The sequence below is a fragment of the Budorcas taxicolor genome, chromosome 13 (assembly GCF_023091745.1).
Source record: "Budorcas taxicolor isolate Tak-1 chromosome 13, Takin1.1, whole genome shotgun sequence".
Classification (NCBI taxonomy): domain Eukaryota; kingdom Metazoa; phylum Chordata; class Mammalia; order Artiodactyla; family Bovidae; genus Budorcas; species Budorcas taxicolor.
In genome coordinates this window covers 18,057,748-18,082,029 of record NC_068922.1, presented here as the reverse complement: position 1 = coordinate 18,082,029, position 24,282 = coordinate 18,057,748, and the positions used below count along the sequence as shown (strand labels likewise).

At 43.7% G+C, this 24,282-nt stretch overlaps 1 protein-coding gene across 2 annotated transcripts in view; it reads right to left on the bottom strand.

The window, feature by feature from the left end:
- Nucleotides 1–10,999: 10,999 nt before the first annotated feature.
- CUL2 (cullin 2) overlaps nucleotides 11,000–24,282 on the bottom strand; it is a 73,446-nt gene continuing 60,163 nt past the window's right edge. For both annotated transcript variants that reach the window (XM_052650798.1, XM_052650797.1), the window contains exons 18-21: nucleotides 19,263–19,465; nucleotides 17,506–17,607; nucleotides 12,331–12,447; nucleotides 11,000–11,588 (exon numbers count right to left, since the gene is read on the bottom strand). In XM_052650798.1, coding sequence (XP_052506758.1) covers nucleotides 11,457–11,588; nucleotides 12,331–12,447; nucleotides 17,506–17,607; nucleotides 19,263–19,465 — 554 coding nt within the window. In that variant the 3' untranslated portion in view covers nucleotides 11,000–11,456. The remainder of the gene's footprint in view (nucleotides 11,589–12,330; nucleotides 12,448–17,505; nucleotides 17,608–19,262; nucleotides 19,466–24,282) is intronic.

Genomic DNA, 24,282 nt, shown 5'->3' with positions numbered 1-24,282 from the left:
CTACATCGCATATCCTGTGACTGGGGACGCGGGTTATGAAACCGTGCAGAGGGTTTCATAACCCTTGGACTCCCATCCTCCCCGAGGTCCCAGCGTAGCTGAGGGCCCTCAGCCAGCTCGCCTGTCTCCGAGGCCCCCACTGGTCCGGGTCCTCTCAAACTTGATGAGGGGACAGGGCAGAGGCTGGCACCTACCCCAAGTCGCAGCCCTGAGCCCTGCCCTGAGCCAGCATGGCCCTCAGCTTCGGCTCCCCAGGGCCTGTTGACAGCAGCTGGCAGGGAGGTGGGGCCCCACCCAGTTCCCTAACTTCCAGGGAGGCTCAATCACCTGCTCAAGACCTGAGCCTCAGGAAGTAGAAGCTAACTTCAAACTGGGGAGAGAGGCGGATGCTGGTCCTGGCAGGTATTCCCTCGAGGGCAGCCAAGTGAGTGCGTGGAGGGCGGAGACCTCGCTCACCTGTTCTAAACCTCAGCTCACTCTCCCATATGACGGTCTCATGATAACCACCTCAGGGGGTTGACTCTAGATTTAAATTATTGTTAAAATACTGGAGAGGGGGACTTCCCTGGTGCTTCCGCTGCAGGGGCACGGATTCGATCCCTGATTAGGGAACTAAGATCCGACAGGCTGCTTGGCGAGGCAGAAAATCAATCAATAATTTTTTTTTTTTAATACAGAGGGAAATGTGGGAAGCAGACCCTGCCGCAGAGTGTAGTTGAGCCAACTCACCCCCCGCCCCCCACCTTCTGCCTTCTGCAGAGAAAGTGGCGGAGGAAGGAGGGCAGGGAGGCTGCTCTGCTCTCTGTCCACTTCACAGCAACTCTGGGTCTCAGGGCCCAGGGCCCAGTTCCAAGATCAGAGAGGCCATGGAGCTCTGGAGGAGAGCCACTCACAGGCAAAGAGATGGGACCCCGGAAAGGAGGAAGGACCCTGTGAAGTTGCCAGTCGAGGCGCAGGTGGGACCGTGCAGCCTCAGACAGTGGTCATGGAGCCCCGCCTCCGAGGGCCCAGGCGGCAGAGCCCCAGCCTCGTGGGCGGTGCAGCCAGCCAGTACCTGCCCTGATGGAGCCTGCGCTCTAGCTGGAGGGTGACCGTAAGCAGCCCTGCTGAGAGGAGGAGCCTGGGGATAAGTCCAGTATCAGGACTACTTTTGCCTGGGAACTTCATTCCCTTGATTCCTATCTCATTCCAGACCTTGTCCCTCGTGACTCTTCCCTGTCTGGTTCTTTGAGGCTTTTAGGAAGACTATGTTTTTTAAACACAATGGCTGACTTTTTCCTGGCTTTAGTCAAGCAATTGGAGTATTGAGTAGTTCAGCCCAGACCTAGTAGTAGAGAGGAGTCACTATTCTTTTCTTTTTTAAGTACTTTTTATTTATTTGGCTGTGCCAGGTCTTAGTTTCGGCATGCGAGATCTCTTGTTGCAGCACGGGGCATCTAGTTCTCCACCCAGGGATTGAACCCGGGCCCCCTGCACTTGGAGCATGGAGTGTTACTCCCTGGACCACCAGGGAAGTCCCCCATCATTTATTCTTTACTGAAAACAGTCTTTATTATGTCCTGTGGGCCATCTGGAGGCTTAGTTCCTACCCTGTAGCATCATTTCCCCAGGAAGTCATCTTTGAACATGCACCTTCACGTTCCACAATACCCTGGGCATATTTAATTATCAACTTAACACAGTTAGACTGTGAGTTGCTTGAGGGCAAGAACTGCTCCACTGTTTTCTCATAGCCTTAGTATTGACTATGGTACGTGGCTCGTAGGAGGTATTTGAAACAGCTACCTGAGGTGAAGGTATGATTAACAACGGCTTTGTTCTGATTTCTTCAATTTTTGACATTTCCTCTGCAAAGCTGATCTTATCTTTGGGAGCAAGAGTTCAACCTACTCTTCAAGGACTGAGTCTTAAAGGAGACCTGAGGAACGTGCCCAAGCTCGCTCTGGGTGCCTGTCCGCCCTCCTCTCACGCAGAGCGAATCCCTGCTCCATGGATTGCTTCCTTTTCAGGTCATCCTGTCCCAGCATGTCGGGAGGCACATGATGAGACGTGACTGCGACGTCAGTAAGAAGTCAGCCCGGGATCACACAACAGATTTTTAGAAGTCCACACACAGAGAATTTATTTATTTCAAAACGGTGTCCAAAGTTATTTGGGGGACTCATTTGAGAGGATCAATCACAGATGACCAGAAGCACCGCTGCCCTGTGACAAGGTAGAGGGGTGGGGTGGGGGAGGGTGGGAGAGAGGTTCAAGAGGGAGGGGATTTATGTATACTCATGACTGACTTGCGTTGTTGTACAGCAGAAACCAACACAACATCATAAAGCAATTATCCTCCAATTAAAAATAAATTTTAAAAAAACATTAAAAAGATGACCAGGAGCATCCCTGTGTTTGGACGGGCTGGCCTTATTCTTCATCACAGCCAAGCATCTTAGGAGGACCTAACATGTTAGGAGGATGGGATTTGGTACAGGCTTTCCAGGTGGCGCTAGTGGTAAAGAACCTGCCTGCCAATGCAGGAAATGTAAGAGACGCAGGTTTGATCCCTGGGCTGGGAAGATCCTCTGGAGGAGGGATGGCAACCCACTCCAGCATTCTTGCCTGGAGAATCCCACAGACAGAGGAAACCTGGAGGTTTCCGTCCTATCTGTGGGGAGGGCAGACTAGGGAGGCCATCACTCACTAGCCAGAGGGGCATCTGGTACACTGTGGCTTTGGCGATGGTCATGTTTTGTCTGGCTTCAGACATGATTATAGGGTGGTTTTGTCTTTACCATGATCCAGCATGGTCAGAGTGGCCCTGGGGTTCTGCGAGATGGCTAGGGCTCAGCAAGAGGACACCGAGCCCTTCCTGTGGGTGCTGGCCTCCCAAGAGCACCACCGGTGCCCAACCGGCGGCAGCTGCCAGCGCCTAGGTGCCAGGGTGCTTCTCCTTCTCAGGGACACTCTGTAGAACTGCCTCCTGCCCTTCATCAGCTCACAAAGGACAAAGAAATACTGAGAAGTGTTTCCACGTTGAAACAGACCGAGGAGAAACGATACTGCCTAATCTGGGCTTCCATTCCAGATGAGAAAAATATGAAACGTGAATGGAGGTTGCCATTAGGGATGTCGTATAAACGCTGTCTCCTGCTTCTGATCACCCTGTGGTTATACAAGAGAACAAACTCAGCTATTTAGGGGCACACGGGTACGGGATCAGCACCTTATTCTCAATCAGTTCAGGAAGAAGAATGTTTCCATAGATAAATAATAAACCAAACTGAGCAAATTGTAAATAATTGGCGCATCTGAGAGGGGGTATCACAGAGTTCTTTGTGTTATGCTTCCAACATTTCTGCATGCTTGAAATGACAAAAAAAAAAAAAAGAAAGAAAGAATATTCACACCCCGCCCCCCCCACACACACACACCACCAAAAGGGCAAACCCTAAACAAAGAATGGATTTTCTTAATTTTCTTTTTTGCAAATGGTAACAAAAACATAGCCCTGCAGCTGGGCCTCCAGAGCCTGTACTTGCCTGGAATGGGTTGGACTCAGGCCCTGGTTTCTCTAGGAGGCACAGGGAAGGAAGAGGAGCTGGAAACCACGGGTCTCTGTGTCCTCTGCTGCTCTGACCTGGCAACTTCAGCCAGAAGTGGGTCCATCACCATTCCAGTCTCGGGCATCACTTAGACTAATTTTGCATATCCAGACATGAAAATTCTACCATAATTTTCCATTTCACTAGTGCATACCACTCTATACCTGGTACAATGGACACCTATTTCTCTACCACTATATGTCACAACAGAAACGCAGAGCAATATGATGTCTCTCCACCACAAAACTCCAGTCCTTCATCAGTAAGAAACCTTGAGGACATCACAGCTACCCTGCAGGCTCCCAGGCCCAGATGGGACATGTGGGCCACTGCTCCACCAGGGAATTTAGTGCTTTCATTTCCCGGCTACTATTATGGTTTTGCTCGTAGAATTGTTTCTACTCTAAGATCCTTAGCACGCACGGTACACAGTCCTGACCACGGTATCACTTTACATGTATCACAACACGCACTCTGCAAAGCTCCTTGCCCATCACACCAACCTTGAGGTCTTTTTTTTTTTCTGCTTTATTTATAGTCTGATTAGAGTTCTCAAGTGTTTTCATCAAATGGAAGTAGATGTGCGATTCATTCTCTGAATCTGCAGAAAGAATATTCGCCTTTTACCTTAATGGTTGCACAGTAATCTTGGCTTCTTTCCTCTAAGCAGTTGTAAATGTTATTCCACTGTTATTCCAATGTTTTGGAAGACAAATCCGGTGCAAGCTGATTCTTTCCCTTTTAGTCCAGAGTATGAGAGATTTTTCTTTTTCCTTACAATTCAGGAATTTTTATCAGGATATTCCTTAAGTGGCTGTTTTCTTAATCCAGCCTGGGATTTGGTAAATGTTCTTGCTTTGAGCACTCAAGTCTTTTTTAGCACAGAGGAGTTTATTATTGTTGCTTCTCCTCTGCCTGGCTCTTGTATCTTTCTGGAAATTTTACTGCCCATGTGTAAGGTCGTGCCCCTCCCAGGTCTCTGCTGGTGTTTCTGAGGCTCATGGCTGCATTGCTCCAATCTCTGCCTGTCTTCACGTGGCTGTGTGTCTGTGTCCAAACTTCCCTTTCCTTGTAACGACCCACATCATTGTATCAGGGCTCACACTAACCAGGCATGACCTTTCCATAAGGACCCCATCATTGTATCAGGGCTCACACTAACCTGGCATGACCTCAACTTAGCTTGATTACTACTGCAAAGACCCTATTTCCAAACAAGGTCACATTCAGAGGTTCTGGGTGGACATGCAGTTTGGGGGGACACTATCCAACACAGCACAGTAAGGAACAATACATGGGTGTCGCTGGTGGCTCAGTGGAAAAGCATCTGCCTGCCAATGCAGGAGATGCAGGTTCAGTCCCTAAGTGGGGAAGATCCCCTGGAGAAGGAAATAGCAACCCACTCTAGTATTCTTGCCTGGGGAATCCCATGGACAGAGGAGCCTGGCGAGCTACAATCTACCAGGTCACAAAGGAGTCGGACACGACTGAGCGATTCAACAACAACCGGTATACAACCAAAGACAGCATCAGATGAGTCCGATGAAAATGAACATACGCACCCACCCACTGCAAAACAAAGCGGTTAATGAAGCAAGTCCTTCAGGCAGAAAAGGACTGACCCCAGTCCTCTGAATTCACAACACACCTTGCATCCCTCCAGTGTATACTCAGAAACCCCAGCTCAGTGCTCCGCCGAGTTCCCTGAGCTTCCTGGTTGGCCCCATTCTTGCCTCTTGAGAGTCACCCCTGGAGGGTGTGACCATCTGACAGGGACAAAGATGCATTAGCTAGCGGGCTGGACCTTGAGTGCTGCTTCTGGGATCGGCAGCTACAAGGAATTGGTGTCAGAGCTTTCGGACGGAGCCAGCTGGGATGTGACTGGGTCAGTAGTGAGCCTGACTGACTTGTCCAGAGCAAGGCTGGCCTCCTGGAGGTGCCACCCCCTTGGGAATGCAAACAGGCTCTCTCCGATTGGACCTGGGCAGATGCCAGCAGGGAAGAGGGCAGAGGCAGTGGGTTAGCCTGTGGACACCTCTTCCTGTCATCCTGCTTCATGGGGCAGTGCTGGGGGTTGGGGGGCAAGCCAGGTGGAGGAGCGCTGTGCAATCAGGGACTGCATGTCCCCCCACCCCACCACTGTCCTGGCCCTTCCTACCCTACTGCACGTCCAGTTTACCATTGCACCAGGGGGCTGGAGGGCTGGTATCTTTCTCGGCTGCCAACATTGAGAGATGGGTATTATAAAATGTACAGTCTAAACAAGGTGTCTCCAAAGTTTCCTCCATGCACAGCATAGATTTGAATTTAGTCACCTCAGCTGTATATAAACAGCTAAAACAGCCTTTCTTTTTTCCTATTCAGCATTCAACTTTTTCTTTATCAGGGCACTTCTGCTGCATGCGTGACCTCCTTGGACCACATTAGGTACAGTTCAGTTCAGTCGCTCAGTCGTGTCTGACTCTCTGCAATCCCATGAACCGCAGCATGCCAGGCCTCCCTGTCCATCACCAGCTCCTGGAGCTTGCTCAAACTCATGTCCATCGAGTTAGTGATGCCATCCAACCATCTCACCCTCTGTCGTCCCCTTCTCCTCCTGCCTTCAATCTTTCCCAGCATCAGGGTCTCTTCCAACGAGTCAGTTCTTCACATCAGGTGGCCAAAATTAGGTACACTTGATGCTAAACCAGATTATTTCTGCTAAAAGTAGATCTTTGCTTTTCAAGCTTGTCCTTTCTTCCCCAAAGGATAAACTAATAAAGCCCACCCACTCTGAGGTCAGGCTGTCAGCGCAGTGCTGAGGTGAGCAATCCCACAAACCAAGTGATACCTCAATATGGCGGTTACAAAAATCACAGAACATTTCCATCGTTTTCCTATGACCCCAAAGTTCTTCCAAGGAAAATACTGAACTGACCACATGGGATAAAATTAGCAACCCATTCACTTTACCCACCCTTCCCTGGACTGTGAACCTCTGACACAGGCTGCAATTCTTCAATTACTGGAACTATAAATAGGAAGCACTGGAGAAAAAGAAAATAATAAAGAATCAAAAACTGAACAAACCCTGCCTGCCTTGAGTTCTTTTCCACAAGCTAGTTCTCAAATGTTTCTTCCTTTTGCTGAAAAATGGTACCATTAATGTTGTCAGGAGAATGAAAAACACTGATATGTTCCTCCGTCAAGGTTACTGCTTAACGCTAACAAAGATTGTGAACAGAAGAAATAATCATATAACGGAGTGACTTACGGCTCAATTCCTCTACTTCTATAAACATGTCCTTGCCTCCAAGTAGGGTGACAAGGACCACTCTCTGAGGTTCTAGGAAGACAGACCGTAGAACATGTGTTCAGTCGATCAGTCATATCTGACTCTTTGCAACCCCATGGACTGCAGCACACCAGGCTTCCCTGTCCGTCACTATCTCCCAGAGTTTGCTCAAACTCATGTCCACTGAGTCGATGATGCCATCCGACCATCTCATCCTCTGTCGTCCCCTTCTCCTCCTGCCTTCAATCTTTCCCAGCATCAGGGTCTTTTCCTATGAGTCGGCTCTCTTCACATCAGGTGGCCAAAGTATTGGAGCCTCAGCTTCAGCATCAGTCCTTCCAGTAAATATTCAGGGTTGATTTCCTTTAGGATGGACTGGTTGGATCTCCTTGCAGTCCAAGGGACTCTCAAGGCATGTACAAATGATCAAATACTCTCATTCTTGCTGGTTCTTAGTTTTCTGATGTAAGATGTTAGGTACTGTACTCATGTGGTAGTAAATACCCACTACTCATAGTCACAGTTATCTGGGACATTCATTCAAGGGCTGAAGAGTCAGGGGAATGAGGATGGATTCAGAAGCCTCTACGATTGGCTTCTGAGGTTCAGGATCAGAGCACCTACATCAGGAGCACAGGCCCCTGGGACCCACTGCCAGCTCCACTGGGTCATCTCACACACACATCACAGGTATCTGGAGCCAGGCTCACCCCGCTCCTTCTCCACCTCTGTCTCTGTCCAGGTGCCCCATCTCGCTGGATAGTATTTGCTGTGACAGCCAAGAGTCTCGGGTCCTCTTTGACTCACCTCTGCCCTCACCCAGTCCACTGGCAAGTGGTGTCGCTTTACCCACTGCCCCCACTGGAGGGCGCCACTGGCCCTCTCCAACTGCCCACTACCGCCTAGGCCTCCAGCGTCCTGCGTGGACGTCTCCTGCCCTCCCTCCAGAGTCCGTTCTACACAGTGTCTCCATTTCCACTGAAATCGCAAATACTCTGAAACAGTTCATAAACACCAAAGAAATAACATAAACATGCACACTATACAGCATCAGCAAAGGAAATATTCATGCACTCACCACCTATGTTTTAAAAGACATCGTCACCCATTTCTTTCCGATACAACTATAACTTGCCCAAGTAAACTGTAAACACCAGCCCCTCAGGCTCAGCAAGTGTTCTGGCCGCTGCTGCCTACCCCGCGCTCTCCCACCTTCATTTTCTGCCTTTAACTTCTCCTACCCGACCTCCTGCCAAGAGCCCAGGAGGCCCCTTCATCAGCACTTGGAATGCTGTGTTCACGTCTGACCAACACAAGTCTAAATGCCCCACTTGGGCACAGATCATACTTTGGCTGCTGATGGTCAGAGTCATGGTACCCACACAATACCTGGCCCCAAGGCATGGCTGTTTGGCGACAAAGGAGCAGGGGGGCGGAGCTTGCCTAAGCCCTAGAGGGAGGCCAGGGGCGTAAACCTTACATTTTCCCAGGCAGCACAGTCACCAAATGTGAAAACCATTCCTGCCAACCGGTGAAGCCCCCCTTTAATGAACTCCAACCAATGGGGCTTCTGTCTCACATGAGGATTTTACTGATTCGGCCTTAGATATGCCCCAGGAACACATCAACCCTCAACCAGTGAGCCTTTCCATATTCATTCCCACCCACTTAGCTATGGCCCACATACAGCTGCCCTTACAACTACTGTTTTAAAAGCCCATATCCTTTTTCTTCCGTGCACAGCCAAATCTGACACCTGACTTCACGTTGGAACAGTTTCTTTGACTTGTTTTCCATTGCTTTTGTTATAATCATACACAATGGCCTGCCTCAGAGAACCCCGTCCCTCTGCCTGACTGTTAAAACTGCTTTTGTTCAGGATTCTGTCCACCTGTAGATGGAGGAGGTTTTGAGCCAACTCACTTAACCATGTATTTTACAGCTTAAATAAGTATCTTAAGAAACTAAAAAAGGAAGTGTTTATTACTCACAAATTAACTGGACACAAACTTTTATTATGAAAAGTTAGGGGAAATGATCGTTCTTCACATATAAAATGGAATTATTTCTATCTGATTCACAGGATACACTATATTAGGTCCACAGTTTTGCCTTGGTTTTAAGTTCAGGTTATGCAGTTTCTGGCAACGACTCCTGGAAAGCACTCTAGTTTCCTCATCTATGAAAAGAAAGGAATGCTGCTTATTTTTCAGGATTACCTGAAGATTCCAAACAAATAACATATAGAAGCAGCAGCCACAGTCTGCATTCAATAAAGATTAAAAAAAAAAATTAACGGAAATGTTATAGCATTGTGGCAATTACAGGTTATAAAATCCTATTAAGACCATAAGTTATAAGGTAAAACACAAACTCCAGAATGTCTATCCCATTGCTCGGATTAGAGTGACTGTCATACAATACTGGACCAAACTCTAGAATAAACCTGCACCTACAGCAGCAATGAAAACATCTGGGTTCGAGCGGAAAAGACAAAGTGCACACAAGCTATCCATTGCGTGGCTGTAGGCCAGATCTCTGACTCACGTTAACCACCCCCGCGTGTGTGATTTTTCAACTTCTCAGAGTGTTCGTCACATTCTTTTCGTTTTCTGAGGCAAAGCACTGACAGCCTTTCCTGTCGCCCCTCGTTTTGCCCTTCTGTCGTTCTGACCCTTCCTGCCCATGGCTCTGGGCACCAAGCACGAGTGCCAAGGTTTGGTTGGTGCCACGACATCGCCTGCCTGACCCCACCCGACCCCGCAGCCTCAGCTCTTCTCCAGCTCCTTGCTGCTCAACGGAGGGCGCACTAAATCCATCCTCCCAGAAGGTGCCTTTGTTAAGGGCACCTGGCTCCTCCTCGCGGATGACAACCGTGCCTTCAATATGTCTCCTTTCAGGTCAAACGCAAAAAAGATGGGACAAAAACTCCTCTCAGTCATTTCTGTCAACCTCGGCTCAAGTATGTTCTCCTTTTTTCAATATATTTTCTTGACAATTAGATAGCAGGATAAGACTTATAAGTATTTAAGAAAAAAGGAATCAATTTGGAAAACTTTATCAAGTTATCAAAACAAAGTGGATATACAGTGATGCACATCCAGTGGATGTACAATATTGTACAATATTGTATGATTTGCCATTATTTCCTCTCTAGGGGATAAAAGGGAAAATGAGAAATACAGTAAGAGTCACTAAAAGCTCAGATTTTTTTTTTTAAAACACTTGAAGAGACATAAGTTAGAAATACTACCATCAAACAAAACAACTGAAAAAGCCACTTAGGCAACAATAAGAGAAACTGGAATACAAGCCATATATGAGATGATATTAAGTAATTATTATGTGTTAAGTGTAGTAAAGTAACTGTGGTTGTGTTTTTCTACAGGCCTTTTCTGTGACTGAAGTATTGCAAATGAAATGATCCACGAAGGATATGCTTTAAAAAAAAAAGTGTGTGTAGTGGTAGAGGAAGGGTAGATAATAAATACGGAAATAAACCAGAGTATTCTAATACTGCTGTTGATACACATAAACAAAATGAACTTTCATGTCAATAAAAGTGGCACCTGATGTAATGCACTATACAGAAAAAAAAAGTATTTAGGTTATGCATTGCTAAGAGTATCTGTGACGTAGGAGCGAATCTAGTGTTAAACTGATAGGAGGTGGGAGTAACGGGCAGGCAGGGGTACGAGGGGAACGCACAGGCAGACACCGGGACCGCAGGATGACCTACGACCCCGAGGAAGGCGGGAGGGAAGGAACAGAAGGGCGTCAGACCTCATTAGAACTGATGCACTGTGGAGAGAAGTGACACAGCCTGGGTGGGAATGGCGGCTCTTTCTAAGCCAGACACGAGGCCACCACAGTCCCCTCGCTCACAGTTCTGCGCTGCAGCAGACCACCAGAAACTCGAGACAGAACCACAGCCTCACTCCTCACAAGGCCCACATCCACTGTAGTTCTAATCCATAAAAAGAAAGCATCACTTATGCTGAATGCATCCTTTATGCTAAAGGCATTCAGAAACAATAATTGAGACGTTTTCACGTAGGATTTAAACAGGAACACAAGGACTCACGGACATTTCTGATCATTGTATTGTGATACTCCATCCACATAAAAAAGGCATTCTATTTCTTTATTTTTTTATTTGACAAGCAGCAATATCATGTTTGTCATTTTAATGTAGATACAATTATTAGGTTATCTGTCATATTACAATATTTAGGGTTTTTTTTAATCTTATGTCCTTTAAGATACATTAAAAAAAAAAAAAAAAAAACACATCAACTGCAAACGTGAAGGGGAGAAAAAGCATGGTACCCAGCCAGATTTCCACATTTCAGCAATACTTCACTCATCCTTTTAATAAAGTTTTAAGAAATGTCATAATGACATGAGCTTGAAATATCTCTAGGCATCTTCTCTGACGCTCATGACGTGGCACTGGTGATGTTGTAAACAGCAGAGAAACAGGGGCTGCCAAATGACCAAATTATGGAGGCACAGGCCTGCCTTCTCCCACGGGCACACACCGGATGCTGACGGCAACGACCTTCTCACACCGACGCTGGAGGAGCGCCGCGTCACGCGACGTAGCTGTACTCATCCGCGGACGCCTGGCTGCGTTCGATGTACTGTTTGTCTATCAGGACTTCAATACACTTCTTAATCATGCTGATACTAGGGTTAAACCGAGCTCTTGACTGGCTAATCACCTGTGGGAGAGAGGCGGATGGTAAAAATGCTCTTCTCGTCAGGAGCACTTCGTTCAACTCTGCTGCAATGCACAAAAATACCTTTTCATGCAAACTATGGGAATAGTTTTAACGTTGAGGTGAAGGAATTTAAATGGTGAAGGGCACAGATACAAGCCAAACCTAATAACATACTAAATCAAATCGCAAACTAATTAACTATTCATACACGCCCTCGAGCTTCCATTTAATCCCTAAACAACTTCTGGCTCTTAGCTGAAGGAACACCTGCTCAAGAAAGCTTTCCCTAACACCCCGAGTCAAGACCTGTGTACACTCTCATTGAACCATATCCCTTTTCTCTGTTGCACATTAGTGTAATTTTATATTTACTGACACATTACTTCAGTAATGCATTTCTTGCTTATGACACTGAACTCCCAAGGGGCAGAAGCCATGTCCTGAGCTGGTGTGCACCCCACGGCGACCAGCACAGTATTCCACCAAACAGGAGACACGTGTGAATTCAAGGAACGAGTGAGTGGTGGATGCCGGCGACCTCCTTCAATAACTGGACACAAGGCTCAGACCTCTAAATCTAAACGTGAATTTAATACTGGATTTATGAGCACTGTTCTCTTTCAGAAACAAAAAGCATTTCTTTATGCTATACAGGAGTCACAGGTTTCTGTATCATCTTCACAAAGAAACATGCCTAATTCTCATACTCTGCCAAGAAGTCTTCAGGGCTTTCCCCTTTTACCTCTTGAATAAGGGCGTTATGCCGCAGTACTTTTCTCGCTTTCATGATACGAACTATAGCAGCCTGGAGGTACATTTTCCGGTCTTCGTCTACAGCACTTCTCGTCTGCTCCATTTCCTGTTTTATGAAGCCCACAGAAAGCAAAGGAGACCCTCAGTCACTGCACTTGTTTTTAACTCCTTTTATTTGTGAGTTTAAATAAATCTCCAATCAATACTGAGAATCAAACTATATGACTATGTGCCCAATATAACATAACCATTACCAAAATATCTATGAGTTAGATATAATTTCTCAAGTTAAAGTGGGGAGGCTATTTTTTAAAAAATGAACACTACTGTACATTGTACTCAGTGTAAATAGTCAAGAAAGTAGAACTTAAGTGACACAGAGTAATAAGTCTCAAGATCACGGACCTATGAGTGAGTAAAGACTTATACCACAAAGCTTGCAGACTTTAGCAACTGGCTCCAAGTGGATACTGGATCAGGCTTCAAGGGCAAGAGCTGGGAAGGGCTCCATTTGACTCAAGCAGAGAAGCCAGGAAGGCTGGGCCAGAAGGGCCTCTCTCCGTGGAGCTCAAGGGAAGACAGTGGCAGGAAGGCACAGAAGCAGGCAGTGCCACATTAACAGGGACTTCACAGCAGCTAACAGACAGAAGCACACGTTATCACCATTGCCTACAGGCATGAGATCTTGACCATTTTAGGGGTCAAACTGAATAGCAACTGATTAACATTTGACCTTGGGGGGGGGAGTTAAGTTCCCAGAGGAGCCTGACATATCTGATACATTCACAACCTGCCTCAAGCCCAAGGTCAGGGTGGCACATGGGAAGCAATAAGGAAATCCTCAGTGATATGAACAGGCTGCCCGAGAAGAACCACCACGTCAACAGCGGATGTTCACGGGGCACACTGGCTCATCCCAGGTCGGACTCTACTCCAGACCTATGAACTCATCAGTTTGAGTTTTAACATGATCTCCATGCAGTTCATTTGCACAGGGAAGTCTGAGGGCATTTTCAACAGTTTTTCTTTGAAAGAAATGTGTTGCAAAACTTTCCCTTATTTTGTGAATGAAAAACATGAGAGACTGCATTATTCTTCAAGGCAGAAATTTTTGAAAATACAAAACAAATCCATACATTTTAACAAAACCTGAAAGCAAATATGACTATGTTCATTGCAGCATTACTTACAACAGCAAAGATATGGAAGCAATCTAAGTGCCCATCAATAGAAGAATGGATAAAAAAGATGTGGTGCGCACACACACACACACACTCACACACACAAAGGTATATTACTCATAAAAAAAGAATCAATAAAATCTTGCCATTTGGGACAACACAGATGGACCTAGAGAGTATTCTGCTGAGTGAAATAAGTCAGAGAAAGACATGTCTCCATGGTTTCATGTATATGTAAAATCTAAAAAAAAAAAAAAGAGCAAACATAGCAAAACAGAGTTACAGATACAAAGAATCAACAAGTGGTTGGAAGGGGGATGGGGGAAAGAGAAAAATCAGTGAGGGAGATGAAGAGGTATAAACTTCCAGCAGCAAAATAAATGAGTCTTGGGTATGAAATGTGCAGTGTGGGGAAATTTATGTGGTATCTTTCTACAGTGATATATTGTAACTACGCTTCTCATGATGATCATTTTGAAATGTACAGAAATAAATCACTATGTTCCTGTAACATGAACTAACATAGCATCAATTATACTTCAAAAACAAACACACTCATAGAAAAAGAGACCACATTTGGTGTTACCAGAGGCAGGGGTTGGTAGGGGAGGGGAGGAAAATTGGATGAAGGCAGTTAGAAGGTATCAGCTGAGTTCAGTCGTTCAGTCGTGTCCAACTCTTGGGGACCCCATGAATCACAGCACGCCAGGCCTCCTTGTCCATCACCAACTCCCGGAGTTTACTCAGACTCACGTCCATCAAGTCAGTGATGCCATCCAGCCATCTCATCCTCTGTTGTCCCCTTCTCCTCCTGCCCCCAATCCCTCCCAGCATCAGAGTCTTTTCCAGTGAGTCAACTCTTCGCATGAGGTGGCCAAAGTACTGGAGTTTCAGCTTCAGCATCATTCCTTCCAAAGAAATCCCAGGGCTGATCGCCTTCAGAATGGGCTGGTTGGATCTCCTTGCAGTCCAAGAGACTCTCAAGACTTCTTCAACACCACAGTTCAAAAGCATCAATTCTTCGGCACTCAGTCTTCTTCACAGTCCAACTCTCACATCCATACATGACCACTGGGAAAACCATAGCCTTGACTAGATGGACCTTTGTTGGCAAAGTAATGTCTCTGCTTTTGAATATGCTATCTAGGTTGGTCATAACTTTTCTTCCAAGGAGTAAGCGTCTTTTCATTTCATGGCTGCAATCACCATCTGAGGTGATTTTGGAGCCCCCAAAAAGAAAGTCTGACACTGTTTCCACTATTTCCCCATCTATTTCCCATGAAGTGATGGGACTAGATGCCATGATCTTCGTTTTCTGAATGTTGAGCTTTAAGTCAACTTTTTCACTCTCCTCTTTCACTTTCATCAAGAGGCTTTTTAGTTCCTCTTCACTTTCTACCATAAGGGTGGTGTCATCTGTATATCTGAGGTTATTGATATTTCTCCCTGCAATCTTGATCCCAGTTTGTGCTTCTTCCAGTCCAGCGTTTCTCATGATGTACTCTGCATAGAAAAATAAGCAGGGTGACAATATACAGCCTTGATGTACTCCTTTTCCTATTTGGAACCGGTCTGTTGTTCCATGTCCAGTTCTAACTGTTGCTTCCTGACCTGCATATAGGTTTCTCAAGAGGCAGGTCAGGTGGTCTGGTATTCCCATCTCTTTCAGAATTTTCCACAGTTTATTGTGATCCACACAGTCAAAGGCTTTGGCATAGTCAAGAAAGCAAAAATAGACGTTTTTCTGGAGCTCTCTTGCTTTTTTGTTGATTCAGCGGATGTTGGCAATTTGATCTCTGGTTCCTCTGCCTTTTCTAAAACCAGCTTGACCATCTGGAAGTTCACGGTTCACATATTGCTGAAGCCTGGCTTGGAGAATTTTGAGCATTACTTTACTAGTTTGTGAGATGAGTGCAATTGTGCGGTAGTTTGAGCATTCTTTGGCATTGGAATGAAAACTGACCTTTCCCAGTCGCATGGCCACTGCTGAGTTTTCCAAATTTGCTGGCATATTGAGCGCAGCACTTTCACGGCATCATCTTTCAGGATTTGAAATAGCTCAACTGGAATTCCCTCACCTCCACTTTGTAGTGATGCTTTCTAAGGCCCACTTGACTTCACATTCCAGGATGTCTGGCTCTAGGTGAGTGATCACACCATCGTGATTATCTGGGTCATGAAGATCCTTTTCGTATAGTTCTTCTGTGTATTCTTGCCACCTCTTAATATCTTCTGCTTCTGTTAGGTCCATACCATTTCTGTCCTTTATCGAACCCATCTTTGCATGAAATGTTCCCTTGGTGTCTCTAATTTTCTTGAAGAGATCTCTAGTCTTTCCCATTCTGTTGTGTTCCTCTATTTCTTTGCATTGATTACTGAAGAAGGCTTTCTTATCTCTTCTTGCTATTCTTTGGAACTCTGCATTCAGATGCTTGTATCTTTCCTTTTCTCCTTTGCTTTTCACTTCTCTTCTTTTCACAGCTATTTGTAAGGCATCCTCAGACAGCCATTTTGCTTTTTTGCATTTTTTTTTCCATGGGGATGGTCTTGATCCCTGTCTCCTGTACAATGTCACAAACCTCCATCCATAGTTCATCAGGCACTCTGTCTATCAGATCTAGTCCCTTAAATCTATTTCTCACTTCCAACTGTATAATCATAAGGGATTTGATTCAGGTCATACCTGAATCGTCTAGTGGTTTTCCCTACTTTCTTCAATTTAAGTCTGAATTTGGCAATAAGGAGTTCATGATCTGAGCCACAGTCAGCTTCTGGTCTTGTTTTTGTTGACTGTATAGGGCTTCTCCATCTTTGGCTACAAAGAATATAATCAATCTGATTTCGGTGTTGACCATCTGGTGATGTCCATGTGTAGAGTCTTCTCTTGTGTTGTTGGAAGAGGGTGTTTGCTATGGCCAGTGCATTTTCTTGGCAAAACTCTATTAGCCTTTGCCCTGCTTCATTCCGTGCTCTAAGGCCAAATTTGCCTGTTACTCCAGGTGTTTCTTGACTTCCTACTTTTGCATTCCAGTCCCCTATAATGAAAAGGACATCTTTTTCGGGTGTTAGTTCTAAAAGGTCTTGTAGGTCTTCATAGAACCGTTCAACTTCAGCTTCTTCAGCATTACTGGTTGGGGCATAGACTTGGATTACTGTGATATTGAATGGTTTGCCTTGGAAACGAACAGAGATCATTCTGTCGTTTTTGAGACTGCATCCAAGTACTGCGTTTCAGACTCTTTTGTTGACCATGATGCCTACTCCGTTTCTTCTGAGGGATTCCTGTCCGCAGTAGTAGATATAATGGTCATCTGAGTTAAATTCACCCATTCCAATCCATTTTAGTTCGCTGATTCCTAGAATGTCGACGTTCACTCTTGCAATCTCCTGTTTGACCACTTCCAATTTGCCTTGATTCATGGACCTGACATTCCAGGTTCCTATGACAGAATATGGTTAGAAGGTATAGACTCCCAATTATAAAATGAGTATTAGAGATGTAATGTACAACATGATAAATATAATTAATGCTGCTGTGTGTTATATACAAAAGTGGTTAAGAGAGTAAATCCTGAGTTCTCATCACAAGGACGTTTTTTCCCTACTTCTTTAATTTTGTGTCTATATGAGATAATCAATATTCACTAAACCAACTGTGATCATCATCTCACAGTATGTAAATCAAGTCATTATGCTGTACAGCTTAAACTTACACTGTGATGTATGGCAGTTATATCTCAATAAAACTGGGAGAAAAAAACGAAAGGGCAAAGGCGACTAAACTATGACACCTTTTCCCTAAGATTATATTACTCTTTTTAAAATCTAAAATACTGTTTGTGAGGCCAGTTAATGGAAAGAATAAACCAGAGAAGATGTATCATAATTTTGATGTGCAAAATTCTGCACTGGTCTCAGTGTTACTGCTTGTAAAGTCCAATGCTTAAATATTTCCAAAAGAAATGACATCAGAAAGCACTTACCTGTGGTGTGTCTTTCTGCATTGATGTAGTAATTTTAAATTTTGTTCTTTTACTGCTAAAGTTCATATTTAATGAAAATGAAGATTCTGCATCGATGTCTTCCTATAATTAAAAATAATTCATTTACATTTATAAAAATAAAATCATCAAATAACAATTGCTACAAATAACACGCCATGAAGTTAAATAATGACCAAGCAAAAAACACTGAACTCTCATGATCTATTACATTATAAATATTATTTAAGAGAAAATAATTGTCTTTTGTCAAACCATGAAGGAGAAAACAATTCTTTCCTAATTTTACACTTAATAGAATTTTAATCAGCTTAGATTCAGCAAAGCTTTTTCTGGCCCAACTGTTTAGCAGAATTTTAACATTTTAATTTTTATTAAATACCAAGGCTCATAATTTTTCCATTACATTTTGAAAAACCAAATAACCAAAATTTTTTGAATGCTATTACAATAACAAAATACCAATTAAAAATAACCTAACGATAGAAGCCAGCTGGTTTCAATGGCACACAAGCTCACTTCCCTACCACCTAGTGCAATCTGACATTACCCCTTAATGCACATTTTATCCACTCTGCCAGAAGCCAGTGGTCTTTTCTCAAGTGGAAGTTGTTAAGCCAATCCTTAGCTCTTAAGCTCTATTGAGCTTAAGAAAGCCACTTTTGTCATGCACTGGAATTTCTCCACCAGCAGGACCATGCAGCACTTGGCAGATGGCACTTCCTCAGTAATAACCATAAAAAGTCTATTAAAGAAATGACAGCTTTGTATTTCACATTTAATGTGCACACAACATATCAATATTTATTTTGTACATTACTGAGCAGCAAAAATACATATTTAGAAAAATACTTACCTTTTTAAGCATTTTAATTAAGCTTAAAAATTTAAACTTAAACTTTAAGCTTAAAAGCTTTTACTCATAATTAATTAAAACTTTAATATTAAGAATTCAATATTCTGCTAAGTTGCTAAAGTCAGAAAAATTAATCATTTCTCAAAATTAAGAAAAGCTTGATTTGAATTACAGCATGCATGCCATTCAGAGGCCACAAAAGTCATCTTTAGCAAGAGGAACTGGTATAGGCCATGAAGTAAAATAAAAACACAACATCATTTGCAAGAAGTTTTTCTTACAGGCACAATAATCTGAAACAGAAGATTGAACCTACATCTGTTGCTTTTTTAACTATTCAAATATCTATGAGATACTATGAAAACAAAACCATGTTACTAGGGGGTAAAAGTTATAAAGAAAAAAAGGAATGTACTATCAGCTTGCTAGTCCCGTGACAGACACTAAAACTATACGGGGTTGAGCTGAATCCTAGAGTTTAGGACTCTAGATTAGTTGTGAGAGTGACAGCGTCCAAGATGGGAGTTACACGTTGTAAATTCGCAGGGAATAGACATCAATAAGCTGTGATTTCCTATCATAGAACCATGCGATTAAACATTAACTAAACACACAGAAGAGCCCAGAAAAACTTATGACAGACTAGTTTTAAAACCTCAATTAATCAGAATCCTTCTGATGTTACCTCTTAAATAACTGTCAAATAAAACTGATCTACAAAGGACACATGAGTACCAAAGGATGGAGCCTTCTCTGCAACACTGAAAGAGCGCCGCAAAGTACAAAGGGCATTAACGAATATAACCTTACTTTTAAAACTGCAAAGCTCCCATGAAGCTTTAATGTTTATAATACTTAAATTTCTTAAAGTATTACCCCATACCTTTTCTGAATCATGGTTAATCATTTTCACATCGAGTAATGATTTGATTGTTTTCGTCAGTTCTTTTTCATTCATCTGAGTGCTGTCTTGAAGCTCTTTATAGCTGACGGTTTCACTGTTGTTGAAGGCAAGAAGAACTGCCATTTGGTATGTTGTAACCATAGCTACGTATGGTTTGCCCAAATAGTTCATTTTTACTTCACCTATAATTAAGACAAAATTGTGACAATAAGCTGATCACTCAAAGAAGCATTCCAAAATTACCTGATAAATAATTATTTCCAATATTTTCTCTTGAAAGAGTGAACCAAGAACTTAATTATTGAAAAGTTATTCCTGCTAGCAATGCAGCATTTGTTTGCTGAGGGGATGGGGGAGGAGGGAGAATTGAGTGGAGGGTTATTAGTCTGGGGCATCTAATATAATCACAGTTAAGCTATCAATTAGTTAATAGGAAAGCTAAGACCTGGGCAGAAAAAACAGTAAGAAGTGGAGGTGGAACAGAAACAGACAAAAAGAGAAGACAGTCAGCTACCAGCAACTGCCTCCTGTGTGTCTATCTGGTCTACCCCAGGGAAGGTTCGTGCCCATAGGAGGATACTGTTATTGCAGCTCTGGCTAAAGCATAATTTCTGCTAAACTATAACAATGTTATTTTGTCTCATAAGTTTTTCTCCACAGTAATCTTCTAGAAACAAACACAAATGTGAGGAGAGGCAAACAGGCAGATTCATTATTTTGTTGAAATCAGTTCCGTTCAGTTGCTCAGTTGTGTCTGACTCTTTGTGACCCCATGGACTGCAGCACGCCAGGCCTACTCTGTCCATCACCAACTCCCAGGGCTTACTCAAACTCATGTCCATTGAGTCAGTGATCCCATCCAACCATCTCATCCTGTCATCCCCTTCTCCTCCTGCCCTCAATCTTTCCCATCATCAGGATCTTTTCCAATGAATCAGTTCTTTTCATCAGGTGGCCAAAGTACTAGAGTTTCAGCTTCAGCATCAGTCCTTCCAATGAATATTTAGGACTGGCAGATTTCCTTTAGGATGGACTGGTTGGATCTCCTTGCAGTCCAAGAGACTCTCAAGAGTCTTCTCCAACACCACAGTTCAAAAGCGTCAATTCTTCAGCCCTCAGCTTTCTTTATAGTCTGACTCTCACATCCATCCGTGACTACTGGAAAAACCATAGCTTTGACTAGACAGACCTTTGTTGGCAAAGTAATGTCTCTGCTTTTTAATATGCTGTCTAGGTTGGTCATAGCTTTTCTTCCAAGGAGCAAGTGTATTTTAATTTCATGGCTGCAGTCACCATCTGCAGTGATTTTGGAGCCTCCCAAATAAAGTCTCTTACTGTTTCCAGTGTTTCCCCGTCTATTTGCTATGAAGTGATGGGACCAGATGCCATGATCTTAGTTTTCTGAATGTTGAGTTTTAAGCTAACTTTTTCACTCTTCTCTTTTGTCAGGGTCCAGTCCTGGTGGATCCAGGGAATTCGAAGCGGGGATGGAGTCGGCGAGGAAAAACTTCTTTATTTAGAAATATAAAGAGAGACTAGGAAAGAATAGTGTAGTAAGAAAATTAGTGGAGAAAGGAGTGTAGTAAGAAAATTAGTGGAGAAAGGAGGCTGATATTCCTTGGTTTACACAGAAAGCTAATAAAGTCTCAAGACAAGAAACTTGCACCATCTACATTAGGCCACAGGCGCCCTCCTGAATAGCGGAGGGTGCCCCGCCTTGGGCTCCCTCTTGCGTGGGTCTTAGAAGCCCAGGCAAATAAGTAGACACAGAGAGCCTCCACATTCCAAGGGATCAGCCTGAAAAGGAGAGGGAGGGAGAGGGAGAAAGAGAGAGAGAGAGTCGACATGGGGGAGGCCTGCTGCTGCTGCTAAGTTGCTTCAGTCGTGTCTGACTCTGTGCGACTCCATAGACGGCAGCCCATAAGGCTCCCCCGTCCCTGGGATTCTCCAGGCAAGAACACTGGAGTGGGTTGCCATTTCCTTCTCCAGTGCATGAAAGTGAAAAGTGAAAGTGAAGTCGCTCAGTCGTGTCCGACTCTTAGCGACCCCATGGACTGCGGCCCACCAGGCTCCTCCATCTATGGGATTTTCCAGGCAAGAGTGCTGGAGTAGGGTGCCATTGCCTTCTCCGTGGGGGAGGCCAAGCTTGTGCCAAAACCCCATAACTTTATTTTTAAAAGGTGTTTATATACCCTAAGTTTTACATAATGGAACATACACAGTAATGCGGGGGCAGCAGTCCTGACCCTTTCTGTATATCTTTTTGTATACAAAAGGTCTCAGGTGATTTACATTATCTTCTGGCCAAGAGGCCTGTTAACACTTTATGGCTCTCTTTCTTAATGAATGTTAATCTCATTTCCCCTGAAGTGTTTTTCTTTAATCTGCATCACCCTCAAAGCACTAAAGTTACATCCCTATAGAACAATGGTGCAGTGGGTTATAACAAAGAAGGTACTTAATTCAAAGATCTATGTTGCCACTTGTTTTTTTTTTTCCTATATACCAACTATATCAACAAATAAAAGATATGAAAATTTGGCAGCAAGTACTGGCTCAACAAATGAAACCCTTAATCAGCCCTATTCTAATGATTTTGACTCCTCGGAAGCCCCTACATTCTTAGATGTTTTGAGCTTCCTGTGCCTCTCACTGTCAAACAATCACATGCGCAGCTGTAAGAGTCCTGCAGGCAGGCTAGAAAGCCATCAGAGGGGTTTTTGGATTGAAACACTCTTATTATGCCCAGGAGTCTTATTATCTAAAAGCTCTAAATTAACTTTTTCCAGAAAAAGTTGGTGGGGGGACAGCCCCCTGTTAATGTCACAGGAGCTGGTGAAAGCATAATGCTGTACGGCAGGCAGACTCTGGTTTTGGTGGTAGATGCTCGAGAAAATCCAGCGAGGCTCCCTTAAGGGAGCCTTTGCCTGTCGGACCCCTTAACCTCATGACCTTTGCCACAGGCGGGACTCCTCGTGCTGGCTCCCGGCACTCTTTCACTTTCAACAAGAGGCTCTTTAGTTCTTCTTTGCTTTCTGCCATATGGCTTCCCTTGTGGCTCAGATGGTAAAGAATCCGCCTGCAATGTAGGAGACCTGGGTTCGATCCCTGGGTTGGGAAGATCCACTGGAGAAGGGAAAGGCTACCCACTCCAGTATTCTGGCCTGGAGAATTCCATGGACCACAGGCCATGTGGTGACAAAGAGTCAGACACAACTGAACAAGTTTGTTGAAACAGTTGATGGAATAAAAATGTTCTAGACCCCACACTACCCTGAGGGCTATAAAAACACATCAGGGTTTGGTCAACCACAGTTCTATCCATCGGGGGCCACCGGGGGTGGTGGGTGAGCTCACTGAAGAGCTTGTAGCCAACACTGTTGTCAAACAGACATGCACTTGTAACATAAGAAACAGTTACTACAAGTCAAAGAATCTCTTCCTAAAGCACAAAGTTGTGGTTTAGTGATTGCATTTCTCTTTCTCTTACACGCACATACACATCCTACATTATTTTCTTTTACTGACTTGTAAACTAAATCAGTATGACATCTGTTTTTTGGGTTCTACATTTTAACTCAAGGAAGTTGAATTTTACATGAACTTACCCCAAAGGCTCTGTTAGTGATAATTAGCAACTGTGGTCAAGATTTTGTGCTTCTTTTATTATTTAATAACATATAATTCATTCATTATATAATTAGAGAATTTAAAGGCGATAAATCAATTCTCCAACTTACTATCACTAGATAGATACGCTTTTCCTAACTTGCACTTTGCCTCAACTTAAAAAAAAAAAACTAACACTCAGAAATGTTTTTCAAAATTATTTGAACACCTAGAGAAAAAAAATTCTAATCTCTGAATTTCCACAAAAGGAGGTTTTAATACTTAATGGGAATATCCAATTCACATAGAATTTAAGTATAAGAATATTACCATTAGGATTGTCCTACTAACAATTAGTATAAAGAGCATTTTAAGAGCTTCATCTCAACATTGAAGTTTAGGAAATGTGGTGAGAGGCAAAAATATAAACCACATAAATGGCATTAGACCATTTGTGCAATGACTGCTCGATCATATCCCAGAAACAAAGTATAAAATAATGCCTCAAGCATCTAGAAGATTAAGCTAGGACCATCACCCAGCTTTCAAAGATGCTGCAATGTACTGCCAAGGGTCTGGAAACAGAGTGAGTCTCTGCCACAAGAACCCAGAGAGCATCAGGAGACAGTGCAATTAAGGGCTCAAAGTATCATTCATTGATATCAAATCCACTCTGCAACTTAGAGAAAAAATGAAAACTTGTTAGTTTTCTTGCTGTTTTCCATACATTATTAGTATCAATGGTACATGGACCTCTTCTTACTTTTTCCTGCACCATTCTCTTATTACTCCTCTCAGAGCTGAAAAGACTGGGGAAAGGGTGAGAAGCATGTGGGGCAGTGAAGAAAACCCGAAATCTGGATGATTCACTTAATTACTGCTGGGTAAACAGGAAAGGAGAATGACAAAGAAGTCATTTAACCTTTAGACTAGGCTGACAAACTCTAAGAGACTCCAAACTAGAATAAAACATTCCGATACACACATACTTGACAAATTAGCCAACCATAATTCAAGTGATATTAACAGCTGCCAGAATAGAGGGTAGGCAGAACTCTCGAAACACTTTCATCTGCGTTTCCCCTTCCTTACCTATCAGCAACCTAGTCTCCAGCAGAAAGGTTTTCGTTACAGAACAATGTCAGCTGCTAAACTGCTGAGTGCATGACAGAGTGTCATCGATCTGCAACCAGGAGTAAGATATCTGATTCAAGCCATGATCACCAGTGGATGCTCCAGCCACGAGTGATCAGGACCCCCAAAGAGATATTCTCACCAACATCTTAATACACCTAGTTTCCAAATGCCAAAAAGTTAAGTCCCTCATTAAAACTACTTGAAGAGATGGACTGATTACTGCTGAGGTAACTACAAAGAGAGTTTAAACTCG